Below are 21776 nucleotides of genomic sequence, written 5' to 3'. Positions count from 1 at the left end.
AACACAATAGAACTTTTAGTCAAATCTCTTACTCATTTGCTTCCGAACTTCTCTTTGCTTTTCTGCCAGCTCTCACTATTTTATTAACTTTCATTCTGTTTTGCACACTCTTGTCATTTGCACGTTTATAAAGCACTTAATTAATTTCTTTTCTCCACTTCCCCTCCCTTACTCCATTTCGCATATAGGCTACCCCACACATGCCCACCAAGCGTCGTTCGGTGGCGCGCAAAGTGCGTCCTCAGTCCGTCGTGGAGAACCTCAGCTTGGGGCACATACCCGATTTGCTTGAGTCACCTTCTTCACATCGCTCCTCGTCACAGCTATCGCCACGTGATTCGAATGGGATGGGCGCCAGTATTGCCGGCACCACTACAGGGGGTAGCGGCAACGGCTTGGATGATTTAGGTGGTGATGAGTGCGGCGACTCAATAACTGAACTGCCCAGCGCCTCATTTCAATTGCAACATCTGGTTAAGGGACGACCGAAACGCGCCAAGACGCGCGCACCAACGCGGCCGTTGGTTGCGGTGGACAATAGCGCCGGCCCGAGCACCAAAGAGATAGGCGAGGGCTTGGATTTATTCTTTCGTCCCGGTTCGGTGACGCCTACCACGTTGACGCCGCTGATTTCACCCACGTCCGAAGAGTGCAGCTCACTATCGTTTGTCGATAGTCCAACAATGAGTCGTGATGGCAACGGTCATCTGACATCCGAAGAGACTACACCCATATTGGAGGAGCGCAGACCCATTAAGCTGGATCGGCAGTCACCATTGCTCAAGGGTAAATGTTATAACTCAAACCAAAAATTGTTGCTTGAAATCCACTATCCACGTCACGTTAACATTTGCTACTTGCAGGCGTGCCATGGACCACACGTTCGCGTTCGACAGACAATTTGGAAAAATATTCACCACTAATTGGCCGTAAATCGCCGCTGGTGAAAATGCGTACTGAAGGTGGCAGCGTTGCGGCGGGTGATGAGCCCAATTCAGCGCTAAAAGCTCCGGAACGTGAGAATAAAATGCGTTCGCCAAGCAGTGATTCGATACGTAGCCACACCGGTGGCGATGGCATCAGCATTAAGACCACTAATGGTATTATACGCACACCAATAATACTACAAAAGCCACGTCCCTGGTCGGTAGTAGGAAATGAACCCAAAGCGCCTGGTGCTAACGATTTCCAAAGCAGTGACTCTAGTAAAACGACGCCGGAAAAGCTCGATGAAGGTAAGCGTACTATCTATTTATAAAATGCGTTTTTAACTTGCTTGATGGTTTATAAATTACAGATGCTGAATCCATACCGTTTAGTCAGAGCAGCAACAATGTTGGCAGTGCGCCAGGTAAGCTATGGTTTTTATTTATTATATTTATACCCTGAACAGGGTACATTAAATTTGCCACGAAGTTTGTAACACCATTGGAAATATACATATGTATATACAATTATATAAATGATCAGCATGACGAGCTGAGTTCAGTCATGCCGGTTTGTCTGTATATTGTTTTTTCACAAGATTGTTGTCCAAGGCAACGATATCAATTGTTCAGATCGAGCCACTATGGCATAAAGCTGCCATACAAACTGACTGATCAGATTTAAGTTCTTCGGCACAACCGAAGTTAACAATTTTTTTATAATTTTTCTAATTTATATCTTTCAATTTAATGCTGTTGATATTAAATAAATATTTAATTCGCCTTTTCGCCTTTCTTATAGGTCCCACATTGGAGAAAAAATCTGTAAGGGAGCTTGCAGCAGGCTTAAGCCGCTTGGGTACGTACATTTATTCATAAAAGTGATATGTTAGCATACTTTTGAATGGACGTATTTTGAATGTCTAGTGAACCAGTGAGTTGCAAAAAAATTCTTTCTACACATTTGCGGTTATTCGGTTACAAAAGTAAATTTGCACGAAACTTTATATTTTTGCACCAGACTTCTTCCAGAATAATTTCTTTATTTTTTTTTCTTCTGTTTACGTATTTACATTTATGTTCCTTATTCCTTTACTTTTTTGTTTGTTTGGCATGCAAATCGAATCGAAACAATTTAGAACTTCCAATGAAGCCACAAGTGTTGCCGAGAACCCTGCTCACCGGCGCATCGGCGATATCCAAGTCATCGTCGACCTCGCACATCACCAGCACGAACAGTAGTAGCATTAGCAGTAGCAATAGTGCGAGCAGTCGAAGTAGTAGCACTACTACAACAACAACAATGCTGCAAACGCAGCGCATGAGAATAACAAGTAATAGCAGTAGCAGCAGCAGCAGCTCTACCACAACAACGACGAATACCGCATCGTCAAATGCGACAAACGGCAATGAGAATCACGAAACATTGCTCACTAAAACAGTTATCACGGAAAACGGCAACGGCAGCAGCAGCAGCAGTTTCATAACCAACGAAATCATTAACATACGTAACGGCACCAACAGCTGCAGCACCGCCACCACCCACAATCGCGATAGCACCAACACAAACGCAAGCGAAAGCAGCAATGTGGATCGGCTGAGCACTGGCAGCAATGCCTCTAGTTTGGGTATACCCATTGGTGGCTTTAAGCGAATTGCGGGCAAAGAGATTTCCGCTTTATTCGAGGTTTGAACACGCTTTTTTGGAATTACATATAATATACATTATGCGAAACCAAGTGCTCTTTGTGGCTAACGTCGAGTTGCTTTCGTTGTGTTGAGCGTTCATTGAAAGCCGATAACTAATAATATGTGTACATGTGTGTCCTTTTCATTGCTGTTCAGTGTCTGTCTAACATGCGGTAAACAACCTATTTCTTCTTACTTGCATACGTGTTTGTCAAAGCATACTGTGCAACACAGGAACTACATCCATCAACGCTTGACCGTTCGCTTTCTGAGGTGCTAAACTAATGAAAACAGAAACCATAACTATTTATAAACAAAAATTAAATGCAAGCATAAGTATCTTTAGAAAAGCGTGATTAACTTAAAAAGCTTTGTATTTACTCTTCGCTGCCGTACGCCATTTGAAATTGCTATAAACGAAAAAAGTTGAAAAACTGGCTTAAAACACTATTTGGCGCTTCACGAATCTTTGATGCTTATTTTAATGTTTTATGTGTGAATATACATACGTACTATGTTTTTATTTTTGTAACTAAACTTGCATTTTGCATAAGTTAACTAACATTTGTGTTATTACACCGTTATTAAGCTTTATAACTATTCATGTTGCTGAAGCAAAGTTGTATTTATAAATTGTTCATGAATGTATTGTATCCCGTTTTGTTTCATTGTGCGTGTTCTAAGTAACTATTGGGATCTATAGCGACTCTTAAATGTCTGTAATTAAGTAAGAAAAAAACTGTTTCTAAAATATTTCTCTGCTTTTTAATAATTTTCGTACATAAAAAGGAACTTTTTGAGTTCTGACAAATTGTCTCAACACTCAGCATCACATAAATGTATTCGGACTAAGATTTTATTATACCGAACTTATATTTGTCGAATACTTCGGTTTTTCAATCCTAATGATCACCAAGCATGCTTTTATTGGAGAGACTTGTGTTATTAAGCTTAAATATTAAAAGTTTTTATTAAACCTACTTGTACTTTTCAACGGTAAATACGCTGTCTTAACAAAGTTTATAAAAGTCTTTCGATTTCGCTTTTTTTTTGGTTGAAGTTTAAATTTTTGCTTGACATGATCAATAAAATTTAAAAAAAAATAATGTTTGAAGTACAACTCTTAAGATCCCAATGCATGCTATATTTCGTTCATGAATTTATATTAACTAAATCATAATGTATTGCAGATATGTTTGTATTTATTTTAAAGTTAATTACGTAATTAAATGTACATATGTGTTGTATGTACTATTTACATACATATAAATGTTATCACCTTACAATTAATGTACTGCTCCAATATAAAGTTTTATCTGCCTGAATTGCATTTTCAGGAGACATTAGTTGAAGGCCTACAACGCTCTTCGACTCGACGATTATTTAGAGACACACAATATACAAAAGAAGATGTTGTTGATTTGTGAGACATTTAAAATAAATAATTTTCAAAATAAAATACAGAACTGCAGCGTAGCAGATGCATCGACAGCAGCAATATGTGGTAGTAATATTGATTTATGTAGCAAAAAAACAGTAGAAAAGAACTTAATATAAGAAAAATTATTTAAAGGAAGACAAAATATTTAAAGGAAGAACAAATCACATTGTCGCGTGTTTTTTATTTTGTGTGTTTAAATGTCAACTACGAAACAATGCGCATGGACATGGACTAAAGCCAATAACAAATACGAAATTAGAATTAAAGAATTAAAGTGAAAACAAATTTTTAGAATTCCATGCGATCGGTTGGTCTAAAATTGTTTATATTTATTTTCAATTACTTCGCGATTTGTGCAATCTTCACAAGCCTTATTTTGTAAAATTGATCAATGTTTTTTAAATTATATTTATATTTTACTATTTTTAGTTGCATTAATGATATATTATATTTCCCGATTTGCAATTGGAGAATATTTCAAATATAAATTAAAATTTTATATAATGTGTATATGAAAAAGTGTTTATAAACTTGTATTTACGTTCTCATTTCTATCAGTTTATCTTAACTTCGATATTGGAGCGTTATGTGCGTGGTTTAGTTTTTAGTTTATGTATATATTGAATATGCTGTGTTTCATATTTCGACTTGAACTAACATTTACAATAAATTAATATTAAAATAAAGAATTATAAGGTGTGTGTGTGCGCGCGTTTTATATTTTACTAAACTTGTACGTATTTACATATGCTGATATACATTTCTAATTACCCAAATATGTATGAATATGTATGTATTGATTTTAAGTGCCAATCATATTTTATAAACAAATAAATAACCTACATAAAGGGAATAAATAAAATATGAAAATTTGATGAACAAACACTGGCTATTTAAAATAAAAAATGAAAACTATGTGGTAACTAAAAGAAGATACTTTTTTCAGAAATGTTTTTAGTAATAAATTTTATGTGCAAATACGCATTACACATATATATTTTTATAACTGCTTCCATTCAATTGCAATAAGTTTCTGCACTTGTTTTAAGTCTGACAAACTTTCCAAACTGAATTTGTATTTTGGGAGCTTAATGGAATAATGTAAATTTTTAAAACCTCAGAAGTGGAGTGCTTTAGTAACTAGTCGTAATTGGAAGAATTCAGAAGAAAATATTGCTTTTACCACTTACTTTTTGTTCATAAATTTTGCTTGATTAGTGAAGTTTATTTTCTTCTAAATATAAATATTATTAGAACGATAAAATGACAATCTTCAAATGCATTTGTGGGATAGAAAGCGTTTGCTTTTAATTTCATGTTAAGCCAGAATTGTGTTCCAGATTTATTTATTTGTACAAATAAATCAACGACATATACTATCTATCAAAATTTTTTACAAAAAAAAATAGAATCACTTATTATCCGTAAACAATATGTTAATCTATATGCCACAATTAACAAGACAGAAATAATGAAAAAAAAGTTTACGAAATTTAATACTACGAATTTGTCACATAGAGAAATGTAAACTTCAAATTAGGTATACTAAAAGAAAGCAACATTTTACGTTAAAATAAGAACGAGGAAATAACAAATATTTCCTTATATAAAAAACATGGCAAATTTTTGTTCCGTTTTGGATTTTGGAATTCTGAAATTAACTTTCAGTAATATATATGGCGCTTGTCAGTTTGGAACAAGCCCCAATTTCTAGTCCCCACCTTGCAATATAAAAAACAAACATTAACTGCACTGAAATATATATTTGAAACAAATATTCAAATAAACGATATAAGAGTAGCCTAAACACAATAACAAATGTTTCACAAAACGAGTATAATAATTAAAAAATAAAATTCAAAACGTTATATAATATGGTTTTATTTCAAATATATAGCATCTGTATTAAATCAACTCATTTGTTTATCCACATTCCAATTGAGATAATAAAGAGTAAAAAATGCAACCATGTGTGGCTTTACGAACTGGGCAGCACTTACACATTTGACAGGCGGCTTGTCAAATGAAGTTTTTACTGTATCTGCCGCTTGTCCTCATTGTAGTTTTCAATTGTTTTGCTATTTATATGATAAACCAATAAATTCACGTTAAAAATAATATATTCAATATTACATTAAAGTGTTAGTACAAAAAGTGTCACATATACATTAGAAAAAATATAGACATGGTGAAACTTACGCCGGAGCTTGTTAATCAGTCAATGCAATATATAAATCCATGCCGGGAGCGAGAACTGGATTTGCGCGGTTACAAAATTCCACAGATAGAAAATTTAGGAGCCACATTAGATCAATTTGATACGATAGATCTTTCCGACAATGATTTGCGTAAATTGGATGGCATACCGTTTTTGCCTCGTCTGAAATGCCTGCTACTCAATAACAATCGTATCCTGCGTATTGGTGATGGCTTACACGAAGCAGTACCCAATTTAAGTTCAATTATCTTAACTGGGAATAATCTGCAAGAATTAAGTGATCTGGAACCACTTGCTTTGCTACCTCGTCTCGAAACACTTTGCTTACTTGTAAATCCTGTTTCAACAAAACCCTATTACCGCGAGTACATGGCTTTCAAGTTTCCTCAATTGCGTTTACTAGATTTTAGGAAAATCAAACGGAAGGACCGTATTGAAGCTCAAGAATATTTCCGAACAAAACAAGGTAAAGATATGCTGAAGGAAGTGGCAAAGAAATCGAAATTAAATGCCTCAGCCGCAGCTGCTGAAGCCGGTGGTAAATCTGGAGTAAATGTAGCAGCAAGAACTGCCAATCCTGAAGACTTGCAACGTATAAGAGATGCGATAAAGCGCGCAAACTCACTACAAGAGGTGGAACGGCTATCTCGTATACTTCAAAGTGGACAACTGCCCGAAAACTTTGAACTGGAATTGACTCAAAACGGTGCGACGCTAAATGGTAATGCGATTGGCGGTAGTAGTAGTGTTGAAACTATGGATTATTAAGTTAAGCCTTGCTTATAGTTGATTTAAAATGAATTTTTCTTTACAATTTTATGAAGATTTGTAATAAAAAATGAATTAAAGACAAAAACAAGTTTTAAGAACTAACGGCAATTAAACGTTTATTTTTTCATAGAAAAATTTAAACACGTACGATAGTGGTACATTTATGCAGCACATCTAAAGACAAAATGCTGAGAAATGCAGAAACGTGTGAGGAACGAACCTCAGTGTATAATTAATTACGTTTGTCGTAAATTTTCTAATTGTATTAACTAATAGTTTTAAAATTATGATGGTCGAAAGCTATACATTTAACTGTAAGGAACTGCTTAGATAGTTGGAGACAAATCGGTCACCTTTTGACATTTGCTGAACCATTTCGCCCGGGGACCACTGGCTTTTAACATATTGCATTCATAATGGGATAAAATTTTAATAGATATTTTCGATAGATATTTTGTTGATGTGCTTAAGTCTGTGTTGTTTTGGTTTAAAACAAATCTGCAATCCTTAACTTTGGGAACTGCTTTATGACAGCTCCTTCTCAGCCATTATAGTATCATAATGCAGTCCAGTATAGAAAATTATCCACGTCACAAGAAAACCCGCAAATGACGTCATAAAACCCTCTTTAACCAGCTCCCAAGCGCCTCCGTAAGCCTCCTCATCAATACCTTGGAAATTTATGGAATAAATGTACACAATGCCACAACTGATACCAGCGAATCTATAGAAACATATGAGAAGTTTTTATGAATTTACATATGATGTATTGTTATTGGGATATTCCTTACAGTACTAATCCCAGGAAGCCCTTTAATGGCACAATGCCCCATACTATGCCTAAAAGAATGCCAAAAATCTGTCTCGCCCAGTAGATAACGTCTAAGAATTCATCCTGCAAGTGAAAACATTATTGAAGGTGTGACAATGTTTTTTCTAATTACATATTTCATTTCATTGTACCTTCATAGGCATTATTAACTTACCTTGTCTGGCCATTCGGAATTCGCTTTCAACGCCCTTGAGCAAATCTCTGAAAGATTTAATGACTTTGGGCTGCCATTGCTGTTGCGTTCAATTGTGTTAGTTCTTGTTGACATTTTAGTAATGTGCTTAATTAAATGGAAAGCAGAATTAAAATAAATTAACTAAAGTTAATCTCGTGCAATGATTAGAGAAAAACTCCAGGGACGTGTAAGTAAATTAGTAAATGTCACTTTGACATTTCGTTTTCAGTGAGAACAGTTGTCTTCACATCGTTGCCGTATTGATGCAATTATTTAACTGACAGCTTGAATGAAATTACTTTCCGTTATTGTATTTGAATTTTTCTAGATATATTTTATAAATATCAGATACTGAAATCACGAAGATTACTATATATTATTAAATAATATAGCTTCGTTGAATCAGTAAATTTTATAGATTTTCCTTAATAAACATTTTTTAGAAAAGTAAGGATCAAAGTTAGTAACATAAGACCAAGAATAAACGGAATGTTTTTTATGCGTTTGAGCTAATATTCAATTAGCGATAATATACTCTGATTAGGGTAAATTAAGGCTGTCACGATGTATGTAATATCCAAATGGAAAAGTCGGAGGTCGAATAAAAGACTTATATAAATGATAAGCGAGATGAGTTGAATCGATTTGGTAATGTGCGGCAGTCTGTCCGTCTAGACCCACAGTTTTAGAGATATCCTCAAGAAATTCGGTACAGATTATTATCCAGGGCATCGCTGCAATCGCCTGACATACATACTTATTATTCAGATAATATTAATAGATCCACGTTACACCAGAACATATTACTCAAGTCGAATGAGAATAATGGGATTTATGTATGTTATTGCACGTCGACATTTAATGAGCCAAGCCCAGGTGCCTCAAATGGTCACGACAGGGAATAATAGAGGCAGTAGGTATCCCAAAAGAGATGAAAAATATGTTGTTTATTTGGTGCTTCCGCGCTTTCTCCAAATTTTACGCTGAGCGACTTATTTTTGCTTTCAAACATATGTATGTATGTATATAATAGCGTAATTTATGCTTTCATAAGTTTTTATGACAGATAAAGCAGTAAACTCAATAAAAAGCTGTTAATTTTCCAAATAAAATTAACTAAGTATATTCACATATAGAAATTAAACAACAAATCATAACTAAATATAGCGAGATATAAGTATGCAAGTGTGTGTTCCTCTAATCCTACAACGAGAAACCAAAACTGGTATGACTTCCAAATATTTAAGTACGTGTAAAATTGATCCTTAAAATTCGGTTTTATAGAAATCATAAACAGTCTCGCTAATTTTTTCTCCTAACGGTCGTTGCAAAGGTCCACAAGATATTTTGCTCAACAGCAAACGAGCGTCTCTTTCATCTGAACACAGTTTGTAAGCATCAAATAGTAATCGCGGAGTGGAATATACCTCAACGATCGCTAATGCTTTTTCCAATGACAATGAATGCAACTGTAGCAATTGTTGTACAAATATTTCTCTCACTGTCAATTGTGCTCCACGCGCAGAATCCTCGTACAAAGCACGAAATTTCAATAGCCCTATCATACTAGCTGAAGCACGAAATGGTCGCAACTCTTCCTTGGTTGTACTAAGTAGGACTTTTTCTCTAAAACAACGTATCAATGTATTCGTTACACTTTGCAAATGCTTCATAGAACGAAAGTTGTTTTGTGTATGTGCAATTTTGAATCCCGAATGTATTTGTGTATTTACAATTGCTTGTTGCAAAGATTCCATAGGCAAGCCTAGATGTTCATTATCCCCATAATCTTCTACTAAGTATATAATGTTTTGTATGCCACATTGACGTAAACGATGTTTTTGTTCGTGAAATCGACCATCCCGTATACTTGAGGCCAAGTCATCGAATCTTTTACGTTCCACAATATATGGAAGAACAAGCTCATTACCTTCTTGGTCACGAGCAATCCAAAGAAAATCACCAATTGTCAGACGTCGGACCTCATACAATACTTCAAAACTTTCCAAGTAACTACGTGTTTGATCTAATGAACGTTTGTTTTTACCGCTTGTTTCTTGTGTATCAACAAGTAATATAATACGAAAGCTCCCAGGACTCATAATGACTTGTCGTTGGCGCTCTTCTTCTTCTGCTATTGCCTTTTGCTCCTTTTTAGTGAATTTCGGTTTTAATTTCTTTGGAGATTGTTTCCGCTTGGTTTTTTTGACTGATTCCACAAGTTGTTTAACATCTGATTCAAATGTCTTCATAGCAGGTTGTAAAGGCGACTTCTGTTGTTTTTCTCGGTACAAACGAAGTTCTTCGTCGATTAGATTGCAGAGTGTGCTACCAAAACCCCTAAGGATAGCACATTCCCTTCCTGAAGACAATGGAAGTGGATAGCTCCGAAGGGCTATTAAGGCCTCGCGAAGTTTGTACTGTGATTTCGCATTACGACGTTCTGCATCTTCTAACCACTTCTCGAGCCACTTTTCAAACAGAGGATTAGGCTGTTTCAATGTGATCTTTAAACGTTCCGCCATACAATCAACCTTTTATTTTTTCACTGTTTACAAACAGCGACTAGTTGAAATGTTTGTTTACTTTAATTATATTTTCAACAGTGCAGCCAAGTTCAAAAACAGCACGGATTAAATCAGCTGATTTTGACATATTGAACATGTTTCTAATTTTCTTCATGTTTGTTGTTGGTTGTAGTTAAATAATTGAAAATGATCAGAGCATCAAATTTTTTGGTAAATATTTCTCAAAATGTGAGATGTAAGTGAACGTTCGGTATATATTCGAATATATTATTATCGTATATAAATGTCAATTGTTTATTTTTTGTTTAGGTACACGGCAATTTTCTTGCACGGCGATACGTGCACTTGATCAAAAATGGCGTGAACAAAAAGGACTGCCGGGAAATCCAAATGCCTTTGGACCACTAACGAATCTACCCGACTATAGTTTTTTGGATGGCCGTGCCACTCCACTTGGTGTATGTTAACAAACGCTTAACTACAATTGTAACTTTAATTGTATTATTTTGCAATTTCGTAGTCTAACCAAAAACGCCGCTTGAAGAAACAACAGGAGATCGCTGCTAAAATTGTGACACTAAGTGGTGAATTAGATTTCGCAAAGAAACGATATGCTCGTATACAAACTGAAGAGGCGGCCGCAAAAGAAAATGTTATAAAGAACAAGCTGAAACCCAAGGGACATCTGCTTCTCAAAAAAGAATAAAAAGGTGACGCCTTGTTTTTTTTGCATAATTCATAGCTCAATATAATTAAAAGTTTTTATGTAATAAAGTTATATACCAGAATGCATACCGAAGTTGTTAACATAAATTACAAGGCTTTTTCTTTCCTGATAGCAATTTTAAAAACTACATTTATAACAAATTTACGACAAAAACATGAAAGCAAATGAAATATACTAATATAATAATATGGAAGTTGTAGACAAATTTCACTATCTTCAAACCAATATAAATACTGAAGGCAAAGACAACCTTAAATTATATACTAACGGTCATTTGCTACGAAGCACCGATATGGTCGCTTAGATGTGGTGGAACGTACGTTGAAAGGATGTCTCTTGATCTCTTAAGGCCTAGGAAAGCCAGCATACTTCCGGATAAGGAACACACTATACAATTTCTGCTAAGACGCTTTCGTAGTCTCACATCTAGTCCATATTAATGTATTGTACTGAAAATTGTACTCTCGATATTATAAATCACTGGTTACAATATGCCGCTCTAGTTATATTCCAACTCTTAAAGCGTTTAGTGCGATATTAGCGCTGGTAGAGGAGTAATGCTCTCTTCGGCGAAAAGTCGATCTTCCAGCAAGATACTTCTCCAGCACACAGTTTCATAGTTGCATATGCTTGGCTGTCTAGAAGTCGTAATTTGAATCCACTGGACTACAGTTTTGTGCTTAGTTTGTAGTTTATAGAATGCCTGAGTGGAATGTGAAGTATCAAAAAATTCTCGGTGCCAGCAGCGCCGTCAATATCTATAGAAACTCAGCATGCTGCTATTTATGAATGATCGAGTCATTTAAGGGATTCTGTGAAACAAAAGATGATCATTTCGATTAAAAATGTGTACATCGCGTTAATTTTATTTAAAAAAAGCATATATTAACATTAAAAAAAAATAATTTGATTAAAAAATGTATCACAGATTCAGTTTTATAACGGCCTGAGTTTGGAACAGAACTTATGAACAGAACGACAAGCAGTTGTAGTTTAACATTAGCGTAGTTGTTTGGGTATATATATGTATGTATGTACATATGTACATCAGACTACTATTATAAAGGCGAAAGTTTGTGAGTGTGTATGTTTGTTACTTCTTCACGACTAAACAGATGGAGCGTTTTAATAAAATTTGGTAAAAAGTTACCTGACATCCTGAATTAACATATAGGCTATGTTTTACTGAGAGAAAATGACTTATTCCGATGGGAAAACCGATGGAAATTAAATCGCGTATAATGTATGGGGAACTTTGTACATTACTTTTTTATGGCCAGCACGTGTATTTTACAAAAGGAAAACCTGTGAGACTGGGCTGCAACATCGCCTATTACCACTCTCACCGACAATTCCCACGACAGCCGGAACTGAATCGGATTTTATCCGACCAAGGGCTGTTTTTTCGGCGTTTGGATCGGTGAGTATTAATTTGTGTTTGTCGTCATTGGAGCAATGCCTTGCAGCAGGGTTGCTCCATATCCTCCTGACTCGTGCTGGCATCGAGTCCAACCCGGGCTCGGAGGAATTTTTCTGCTGCGTATGCGCAAAACGGCTCCATCCAAACTCCACCTCGGTCAGGTGCAATACATGCAATGGATGGAGCCATCTTAAGACGTGGCCCCATGTTGCCTGCGCAAAACTGCGACACAAGCCTCTACGGCTGTGCAATCTGCACATAGTTCGCGCGCCGCGCCGCCACTCAACCCGAGTGGCCAACAGAGGACCTCCACGGTCCCTAGGAGCTCAATCAGGCAACATAGCTCCCCCTCTGACTCCTCGAGCAGATAGTTGCACTTATCAATCGGGAACGTGTATCGAAAGCTGCGGTCCAAGAAACCAAGCTAAACAGGCGCTCAGATCTTCTGAGTTGTGCCGGTTTCAACGTAATACGTAAAGATCGCGAGCGAGATAATGGTGGTGGCCTAGCCTTCATATTGCACAACACCGTGCAGTACCGTCTAATTGATGAAGACATCGACCGCAGGGATACTACCCTAGAATGTCAGGGTATGGCTATCCGGTCAGGCGATGTCGAGCTCGAAATATTTAATGTAAATGTACATCCCCCCAGTTACATGTTGCCCTACAGGATATCTCTCGAATATAGGTGCGCAACTTCGTGCTGAAAACAGTTTGGTACTAGGCGACTTTAACGCGCACCACGATCTTTGGCATCCCTGCCTGTCAAATGACCGTAGGAGGATGGAGCTGGCGGAACAGATTGACGATTCGACATTCTGCACAATGAATGACGAAACCCCCACCAGAGATATGGGCACCTGTAATAGCTCGCCGGATATTACCATTGCTAGCGGTGGTCTGATAAACAGCATAACCTGGCGACCTATGCTGACTCTCGCATCAGACCATCTGCCCATAATTATCTCGATCGAGAAGCCTCCTGATTTTGTTTCTGTGTACAACCGCACCTTCATTAACTTTAACAAGACTAATCGGGTCGGCTTCACAAAATTTACTGAGAGCACCTTCAACGCTCTACCTATTCCTACGGCCGAAGCAGCCGTTTTAGCTAACGAGCGCGACTCCTTACGCCATGCCGATCCCGGGGATCCCCAAATAAGGGATCTCCATTTGGAGATTCGGCGTATGGTAAACCATCATAAGCGGACGAAATGGATAGAGCACCTGAAGTCCTGCAACCTCTCCACCGGTGTGAGTAAGCTTTGGGCTACTGTCAAAGCTTTGTCAAACCCGAACAGACATGACGACTGAGTTGAAGTTCAATTCAATGGTCATGCCTCTTCGGACCCGAATAAGTGCGCGAGCTATTTTAGCCGTCAGTTCACACTGCACCCTTCGGTAGACAAATCTAAACGATGTGTTAACCGACGGCTGCGCAAAATGCCAAACGACGGCGCGCCACTTACCTTCACCGACGAGGAGGTTCAGGGTGTCATCAACAAGGCAAAATCCTCCAAATCAACAAGGCAAAATCCTCCAAATCCATTGGCCCTGACGGAATCAACATGCTAATGCTAAGGCATCTAGGCTCGGCGCGAGTAAGATATCTCACCAAGGTCCTCAACCTGTCGCTGACCACTCTTCAAATACCCAATGTGTAGAAAGCCGGAAGAGTGGTCCCACTACTGAAACCTGGGAAACCCGCCAACAAAGGGGAATCTTATCGACCGATAACTCTCCTCTCCCCAGTAGTAAAGCCACTTGAGGCCTTGCTACTCCCGACCTTCACTCACCACCTGAGTCTTGCCAGCCACCAGCATGGATTCCGAAAAGTGCACAGCACCACCACAGCACTGAGCGTCATAAACGCTTAGATAGTTCGTGGCCTCAACCAGAAACCACCCTGCGAAAGAACGATCCTCGTAGCGTTGGACCTGTCAAAAGCTTTTGACACGGTTAACCACACAACGCTACTGCAGGACTTTAAAAAAACTACGCTCTCTCCAGAGCTAAAGAGGTGGACCATGAACTATCTGAACGGTCGTCAGTCATCCGTACTATTTCGAGGTGAAACATCTAAACTGAGAAGAATTAAACAGGGGGTTCCGCAGGGTGGTGTCCTCTCCCCGCTACTGTTTAATTTCTACATCTCGAAACTCCCGCAACCACCAGAGGGGGTTTCCATAACCTCGTACGCTGATGACTGCACGATAATGGCGTTGGGCAATGGAATCGATGGCATGTGTTCGAAGGTAAACAACTACCTTTCTCGTTTCCTCACTGCACGGAACCTCACACTTTCCCCCACCAAATCCACAGCGACCATATTTTCAAACTGGACGAAGGAGTATAGACTTAGCTTAATATTGCAGTCGACGGCGTCCAAATTCCGACTGTCAATAACCCTAGGTGTAACTTTCGACAGTCTATGCTCCTTCTCTCCCCATACGACCGCGATTATCGCCAAGGTACAGAGACGCAACAAAATCCTCAAGTCGCTAGCCGGCAGCACATGGGGAAAAGTCAAAGAAACGTTGTTGGCAACATACAAGGCAATCGGCCGTCCGGTCCTTAGCTACGCAGCACATATATGGTCGCCTGGATGCAGTGGCACGCAGATGAGGAAACTTCAGACCTGTCAGAACACTGCATTCCGGACCACGACGGGATGCCTTTTGATGTCTCCCATAGAACACCTCCACAGTGAGACGCTTATGCTCCCAGTTAAGGAGCTTAATGAGCTCCTCTTCAAGCAATTCCTGCTGGGATGTTTTCGTAGAAATCCCCCCTGCAGCCATCTGCTTGGAACGGAACCGCCTCCTAGGAGCATCAAAAGATCCTTCCTTGACTACGTCGACGACGTCGTACAGTACGCCGACCGAACTTCGGACGCAACTGACTTTCGACAGGTACTGAGCGCTATTCACAGTGGAGCCATCAACACCTTCACCGACTCCCTTCCCGTGAATGGCGTTCTTGGAGTCAAATCACCACCCATAGCAGACGAAGAGCTCCAGCTGCCGCGAGAAACGCGAGTGACCCTAGCGCAACTTCGTTCTGGATATTGTAGCAGGTTAAACTCCTACTTATCCAGAATAGACCCTGACATACCGAATGTGTGTCCTGCATGCAACGAGTCTCCGCATGATACTGGCCACCTCTTTGCATGCTCTACGAACCCTACTCATCTAACACCCTCCTCCCTCTGGTCCGACCCCGTCGAAACAGCACGTTTCTTGGGCCTTCCGTTAGATGACGTCGACGACGACACAAGTGACCCTTACCATCTCAACGGGGATTAGATATTCCGTTAAAACAACAACAACAACACCACTCTCACCGAATTTTTCCACCTGATCCAGGAAAACGAGTTTTCGTCACGAAAAGAATATAAATGTCGTGTGATGGGCGCACCCGCCTACTTTTGGCCTGGTGTGAAAGCCTCAGATACCCGGGGTATAATTTATACCACACTTTGAGTGTTACTGTGTACGGTTGGTGTTGACTAGAGCCCGAGGCTCCATCAGTTTTCAAGCAGGAAAAAGGCCATTTTCCGAGACTCTTCAACTCTCGGGAATTGAGGGACAAGTACAAAAACGTTTAGTCAAAACATTGCTCGCCGATACCAAGGGAACAAACACATAATTTTTAACGAAGCACAGAAACTTATTGACAATAAATGCGGTGACTGGAAAATTATTGCCCGATTTCAGTATATCTGCCCCACAAAGAACGGAAGTGCTGACCACTGATTTGGTCAGAGAGTTTGATTATAATACTACATGCAGAGCCCTTTTTACTGCCGGAGTAAAGACAAGTTTTCAATTTAACAAAAACACGCGTAGCTACCGGATAAGGGGTCTTTTTTTTGGATGCACCAGGAGACAACGGCAATACTTTCTTGCTGAACTTGCTTCTGGTACTGTTGCACAAAGACGAAGTGGTTGCGTTGGTTGTTGGGTCATCCGGAATAACCGCAACCTTGCTAAGTGGTGGCAGAACCGCACACTCAGTATTCAAGCTCCCGCTGAACCTTGCAAGTGAAGAAACACCCATTTGAAACATTAGCAAAAGTAGTAGTCACGATGATCTATTGCAATGGTGCAAATTAATGCAATGCGGCATGGTGCACAAGCGGGCGATTGCAGCACTGGAATGATATATTAAGCAGCTTGCAAGACATTCGGGGCAATCGAGTCTTGATAGGTGGAATGGTCGTCTTGCTGCCAGGTTGACAATTATCGAGCGAAGTATCGTGGCAGATACGTATACCTAAAGGCTTCGCCGCTGTGGGCTCAAATAGAGCGGTTACAGCTGAATACTAATATGAGGGACAAATGCTTCTCGCGGTCGGCGAAGTTTGCATGCCGACTGACGGATTTGGACTAACGGTCAAATAACTTTTGACAGCCTATTGTTATATTGTTAGCTCGGAAGATAACCTACTGAATGAGGTATTACCAAGTTTGCAAGAAAACTTGACTAACGAGGAGTGGTTGTGCGAAATAGCTATCAAACCCCAAAAAAAATGAATAACAGTATATGAGAGCAATAAGTCCCGCAATCTTGTTTCTCCATGACCCGAGACAAAAAACCATTCCATAAGCATAATCAACTCTCCCGTCCTGTCAGTCTTCAAATTTCTTTCCGATGCTTAAAAGATGGCTTCCGAAAATTAATTTTCCCCAATAATATACGGGTAACCCTACGGATAACACCGCGGGGCAACGCTAGTACGTCTAGAAAATTTACAACTTTTTTGAAAAAAAAGAGGAGAAAAATCTTTGGAAAGTTCGACGCGAAAATCACAATCCTAATTGATGAATCATGACCAGAATTTGGATTAAAAAAATAAAAATAACAAGAAAAGTAGTTAATTTCGGCTGCACCGAAGCTATAATACAAGAACTTGATTCCAATCCTTCATGATAGCCACAATAGTTATCCGATCTGAACAAATTCTTTGGAGATTGCATTCTTTCTCTTTTGCTTTCTTGGCGTAGATACCGTTTGCGCGGTTATAGCCGACTTTACCACAGCTTACTTACTTACTTTTCGCTGCTTGGCGCAAATTGGAGATTTCAAGTATAGTCAGATCCTTTCTGGTCTTTCGAAAGGAGTGGATATCTTCCTTTTCCTCTGTTTCTCTCAGAGCTGGAGTAATTTCATCCATTCGGGAGATAGAGTTTCTCGAAAAATCGTAGCGCCGACTCATCAGATGTTGTCATCGTCCTAGCTTCTGTATCATATAGCAGGACAGGGATGATGAGTGTCTTGAAAAATTTGGTCTTTGTTCGTCGAGAGAGGACTTAACATCTCAATTGCCTACCGAAGTCCCAAGTAGCACGAAGCAAGATTGAAATTAGTTGTAGTTTGTACTATCAAAAAGAGCGTGGTTTATAGGAAGTTGAATTACTTTAACATGAGTAAATTCAACTTCCACTTGCCCGGAAGCTCAACATTATTAACATATGTTCGACGATTACTACGTACGTACGTGCCTTTAAATCTGTTTTTTGATATTTTTATGAATTTGTTTAGTCGTTGTCCAACCGTAAGTAAATTTTATTATATGTATTATTGTCGAACCATAACTATACGCTATTATACATAGTTCGATTTGCAAAAGGTGTATTTGTCTTCAACTCAATATTCTACAATCAAATCTTTGCCGAAAAAGTGTGAATTTAAATACGGAACAGTCTCTATTGATTTTTGAACACGCTCTGGAAATGGGCACATCTATTGGCATATCCATAAATATTTTTGTTTACACAGCTAATCAAATAAGCACATATTTTGAATATTCATGGAAGAAACCAACGTATATTTGTTATTAGCGCATTTAATTATTGTTGAAGTACTAAGTAATGGTAGTTGTGGACGTACGTAAGTATCTAAATACCTATGCTAATATTTGTTCATACAAACTTAACGGACTGTATGTAATTTAAAGTATTTCCTGTTAAAGTTCTTGCTTAATTACATAATTGGAAGTTGTTATTGTAATAAATAAAATATATTAGCATATTAGGTGGAGCAAAGCAATAATCAATATGACATTGTTTCAATAGGTCTTCCCACTTATCCACTAAACGTTCCTTCTTAATATAATTTTTGCTTCGAAATTCAGCACCTTTGTTCATACATATGAAAACCTATTCAACATGAATGTGACTATGACAGAAATATAGTTTACGACAATTCTATCCCGTTGCTTTTTTTGAAGTCCGTTTGACGGAAATGGGAAGATTTTATTTACAATTACTATAAAAGCTTGCCATCTTTTCCTTATGATGTTTGCCCATACAACACGAAATAGTTGATAAAATGTTTTTGGATCCAATAAAGTTGGTGTTCAGTATTGAGAATTCAAAAGGTTCTAAGTTCTAGCAGACGGATGAAAAATCAAGATTTTGGTGTTGAAATTCGAGTAATAAAAAACTATTAATTTTGTTACTCTCCCAATTACCAATTAATATATATGTATTATTAAAAAAACCGTTCAGTACTTTTGTTATACACACCATATGAGCCCTTTGTATAAGAAAAAAATTATACGTGAAGAAATATAAGGTTAGATTGAACAGACAGACTTTGAAAAAAAAATCATCCAATTTTGATAAAATTTTCATCATGTATTGGCTCGATTTTTTCAATGATTAGAGAATATGATTTCAAAGATGTGTGCAAAGTTTCAACAGAATTGCTTTAAATCTTTTCGATAAATCGCATCCACCGACTTAAAAAGTGAGAATTGTTCTCAGATCGATTTGAAATTCTGGAAGAATGTTTTAAATATATGAATAAAGCAAAATTGATTTTTTGAAATTTTCAAACCCACCTAACCCCTTAAGTGTATTGTAAATATGAAACAGACCTTTTATTTGAGGATTTTCGACTTTGAGTTTAACATTATAATTTAAATATTGTTCACAGCAAGATATTTAAAAAATACTGTTATTTAGAATATAATTTTGTAGCAGCAGATGCTGATGAAAATGCCATGTCGATGTGTTTGTCGTTGGTCGATTGAAGATTACTACAGAATCACTTTTCATGTATCATATCTTCTCAGTTCTATTTGTCATTATAAAGCCGATTTGAAGAACACAGATGAATTCTTTAAAGCTTTAGACTTTTATGCCTGAAGGAAGAATGTGGAGAAAACGAAATTACCGTTGAATTTGATGCATTATAAACTTGAACTTATATCATTTCAGCTAATAAAAGTGGAAACACTATAAAATGTAAGTAAAATATTACAAGTTTTGGCAGTATAACATGTAACGACTGAAACCCCAGAATGACTTTAAAAAGATCGAGAAGTAATATTAGGAACATGGTGGGACAAAAGCGTCCAATGACCTTGCTTTTTTGAACGTACACAAAACTAATTAGACCATTCAACCCTTGCAAATTCAAAACGGTTACGCGTTTGTCATATTATATTATATTGACCTCACATTAATATCTGATATTTTCTAGTATTTATAACTTGAAATGATATGGTACATTCAACTGATTCATGAATCGTGTTTTACTTAGTCCAGAAATATTTTTTTCCGGCCCCGAACCCCCATTTCGTGTATCCACCATTGGCTTGACAACACCTCAAAGTATTTCACACTCTTTTAATACAAATTGAGAGAGTATCCATCCCATTCGAATTCGTTTTGATTTAACAATTTTAATTAGGTACTTTGGAACCTTTTTTAGACCATCTGGTGGTCTAAAATATGAAGTATATACAAGGTCTGTCGCAAAAGAAACAGAACTTTTTAAATATAACTGTTTCTGGTGGCGCCACCTATTGGTAGGTATATGAAATAAAAAGTTTGATCCCTTGTTGACATTTCGTAAACATTTTAAGCCAATTGGATAACTACAATCGATGTTATCGATAAAAAAGTGACAGCAGCTTTTGGTCATCGGTCGTAAAATGCAAAGAGCAAATATTAAATTTTGTTTTAAACTTGGGAAAACGTTTACTGAAACATTTCAAATGATGAAAAAAGTTTATGGTGATCAGTGCCTATCCCGTAGTAATGTGCATGAGTGGTTGAAGCGATTCCAAGATGGTCGTGAGGACCTCTGTGACGATCAGAAGTCGGGCCGGCCAAAATCAAAAAAAAAGTCAAAAATAAAGACAATGCTGATTTGTTTTTACGATTCCGAGGGTATTGTACACCGAGAGTTCGTCCCACCTGGCCAAACGATTAATGCTGTGTTTTACCTTGGTGTTATGAAGCGTCTTTTGTCACGCATTCGTCGTGCTCGTCCACAATACCGTGAGGCAGGGTCCTGGCGCCTGTTGCACGATAATGCGCCGTGTCATCGGTCGACGCTTGTCACTCATTTTTTTGACAAAAAACTCCATATTAACCATTAATCAGTCATCCTACTGGCACCCTGTGATTTTTACCTATTTGGAAAACTTCATTTGCCCATTAAAGGATACTGGTTTCAGGACATTTCAGCTATCCAAAAGGCGACGACCGATATTCGCAAGAGCATTCCGAAAAATGACCTTAAACACTCATTTGAAATGCTAATTGACTGGGCTAAACGCTATATCGAAGCACAAGGAAACTACTTTGAATAAAAAAATAACTTTTGAAAAATATTAATTTTTTGTTGTTTTTTTTAACAGTCCTGTTTCTTTTGCGACAGACCTTGTATATGCACATATACCACCTGAATTGCAATAATATAGCCCACTCAGAGAATTCGTTTATTGGATTTGTTTTTATATATTATTTTATTTCTAATACGCAGTATCGTAAATGTATTAGGATCATAAAACTGAACGCTAATCGTGGTAAATTTCCGTGATTTACATATGTACATACATACATACATGTGTATAATTTTTATACATAATGGTTGTATAACAACACACCATATAATTTTAAGTAGACGGAGCATTAAAGTGTTAAAAACCCAATAAATTAATTAAAGTTCGCGGTGGCGCTCGATTCCAAATCCAAATATTTCCCCGCTTGACAGGGGGAAAAATTCATACTTATATTTGATTGTGGAAA

At 37.8% G+C, this 21776-nt stretch overlaps 6 protein-coding genes across 18 annotated transcripts in view; 3 read left to right on the top strand and 3 right to left on the bottom strand.

Annotated features, from left to right (window-relative positions):
* Window positions 1-5592, top strand: part of LOC126755323 (F-actin-uncapping protein LRRC16A) — a 108098-nt gene extending 102506 nt beyond the window's left edge. For 9 of the 11 annotated variants that reach the window (XM_050467805.1, XM_050467804.1, XM_050467803.1 and 6 more), the window contains 6 exons: window positions 189-786; window positions 864-1235; window positions 1298-1351; window positions 1729-1785; window positions 2066-2613; window positions 3953-5592. In XM_050467805.1, the coding sequence (XP_050323762.1) occupies window positions 189-786; window positions 864-1235; window positions 1298-1351; window positions 1729-1785; window positions 2066-2613; window positions 3953-4042 (1719 nt within the window). In that variant the 3' untranslated portion in view covers window positions 4043-5592. Of the gene's footprint in view, window positions 1-188; window positions 787-863; window positions 1236-1297; window positions 1352-1728; window positions 1786-2065; window positions 2889-3952 lie in introns of all 11 variants that reach the window. The other 2 variants (XR_007666478.1, XM_050467807.1) reach the window with 2 other exon arrangements.
* The window catches only part of LOC126755348 (putative ATP synthase subunit f, mitochondrial), a 565888-nt gene that overhangs the window by 299622 nt on the left and 244490 nt on the right, over window positions 1-21776 (bottom strand). The window lies entirely within an intron of this gene.
* On the top strand, window positions 6087-7646 carry LOC126755337 (probable U2 small nuclear ribonucleoprotein A'). Its single transcript, XM_050467832.1, has one exon. The coding sequence runs from the start codon at window positions 6242-6244 to the stop codon at window positions 7040-7042; it is 801 nt and encodes a 266-aa protein (XP_050323789.1). The 5' UTR covers window positions 6087-6241; the 3' UTR covers window positions 7043-7646.
* Window positions 7135-8258, bottom strand: LOC126755345 (respirasome Complex Assembly Factor 1). Its single transcript, XM_050467840.1, has 3 exons — window positions 8032-8258; window positions 7837-7940; window positions 7135-7769 (listed from the first exon to the last, which is right to left on the bottom strand). The coding sequence occupies exons 1-3, from the start codon at window positions 8143-8145 to the stop codon at window positions 7571-7573; spliced, it is 417 nt and encodes a 138-aa protein (XP_050323797.1). The 5' UTR covers window positions 8146-8258; the 3' UTR covers window positions 7135-7570.
* LOC126755334 (crossover junction endonuclease MUS81) lies at window positions 9151-10637 on the bottom strand. Its single transcript, XM_050467829.1, has one exon. It carries the CDS (start codon window positions 10575-10577, stop codon window positions 9318-9320), a length of 1260 nt encoding a protein of 419 aa, XP_050323786.1. The 5' UTR covers window positions 10578-10637; the 3' UTR covers window positions 9151-9317.
* Window positions 10700-11393, top strand: LOC126755346 (39S ribosomal protein L52, mitochondrial). The gene is made up of 3 exons (XM_050467841.1): window positions 10700-10815; window positions 10890-11038; window positions 11101-11393. The coding sequence occupies exons 1-3, from the start codon at window positions 10767-10769 to the stop codon at window positions 11284-11286; spliced, it is 384 nt and encodes a 127-aa protein (XP_050323798.1). The 5' UTR covers window positions 10700-10766; the 3' UTR covers window positions 11287-11393.

The sequence above is a fragment of the Bactrocera neohumeralis genome, chromosome 4 (assembly GCF_024586455.1).
Source record: "Bactrocera neohumeralis isolate Rockhampton chromosome 4, APGP_CSIRO_Bneo_wtdbg2-racon-allhic-juicebox.fasta_v2, whole genome shotgun sequence".
NCBI classification, from domain to species: Eukaryota; Metazoa; Arthropoda; class Insecta; order Diptera; family Tephritidae; genus Bactrocera; species Bactrocera neohumeralis.
The sequence above is the reverse complement of the archived record's forward strand: the minus strand, read 5'-3'. Positions and strand labels throughout refer to the sequence as shown.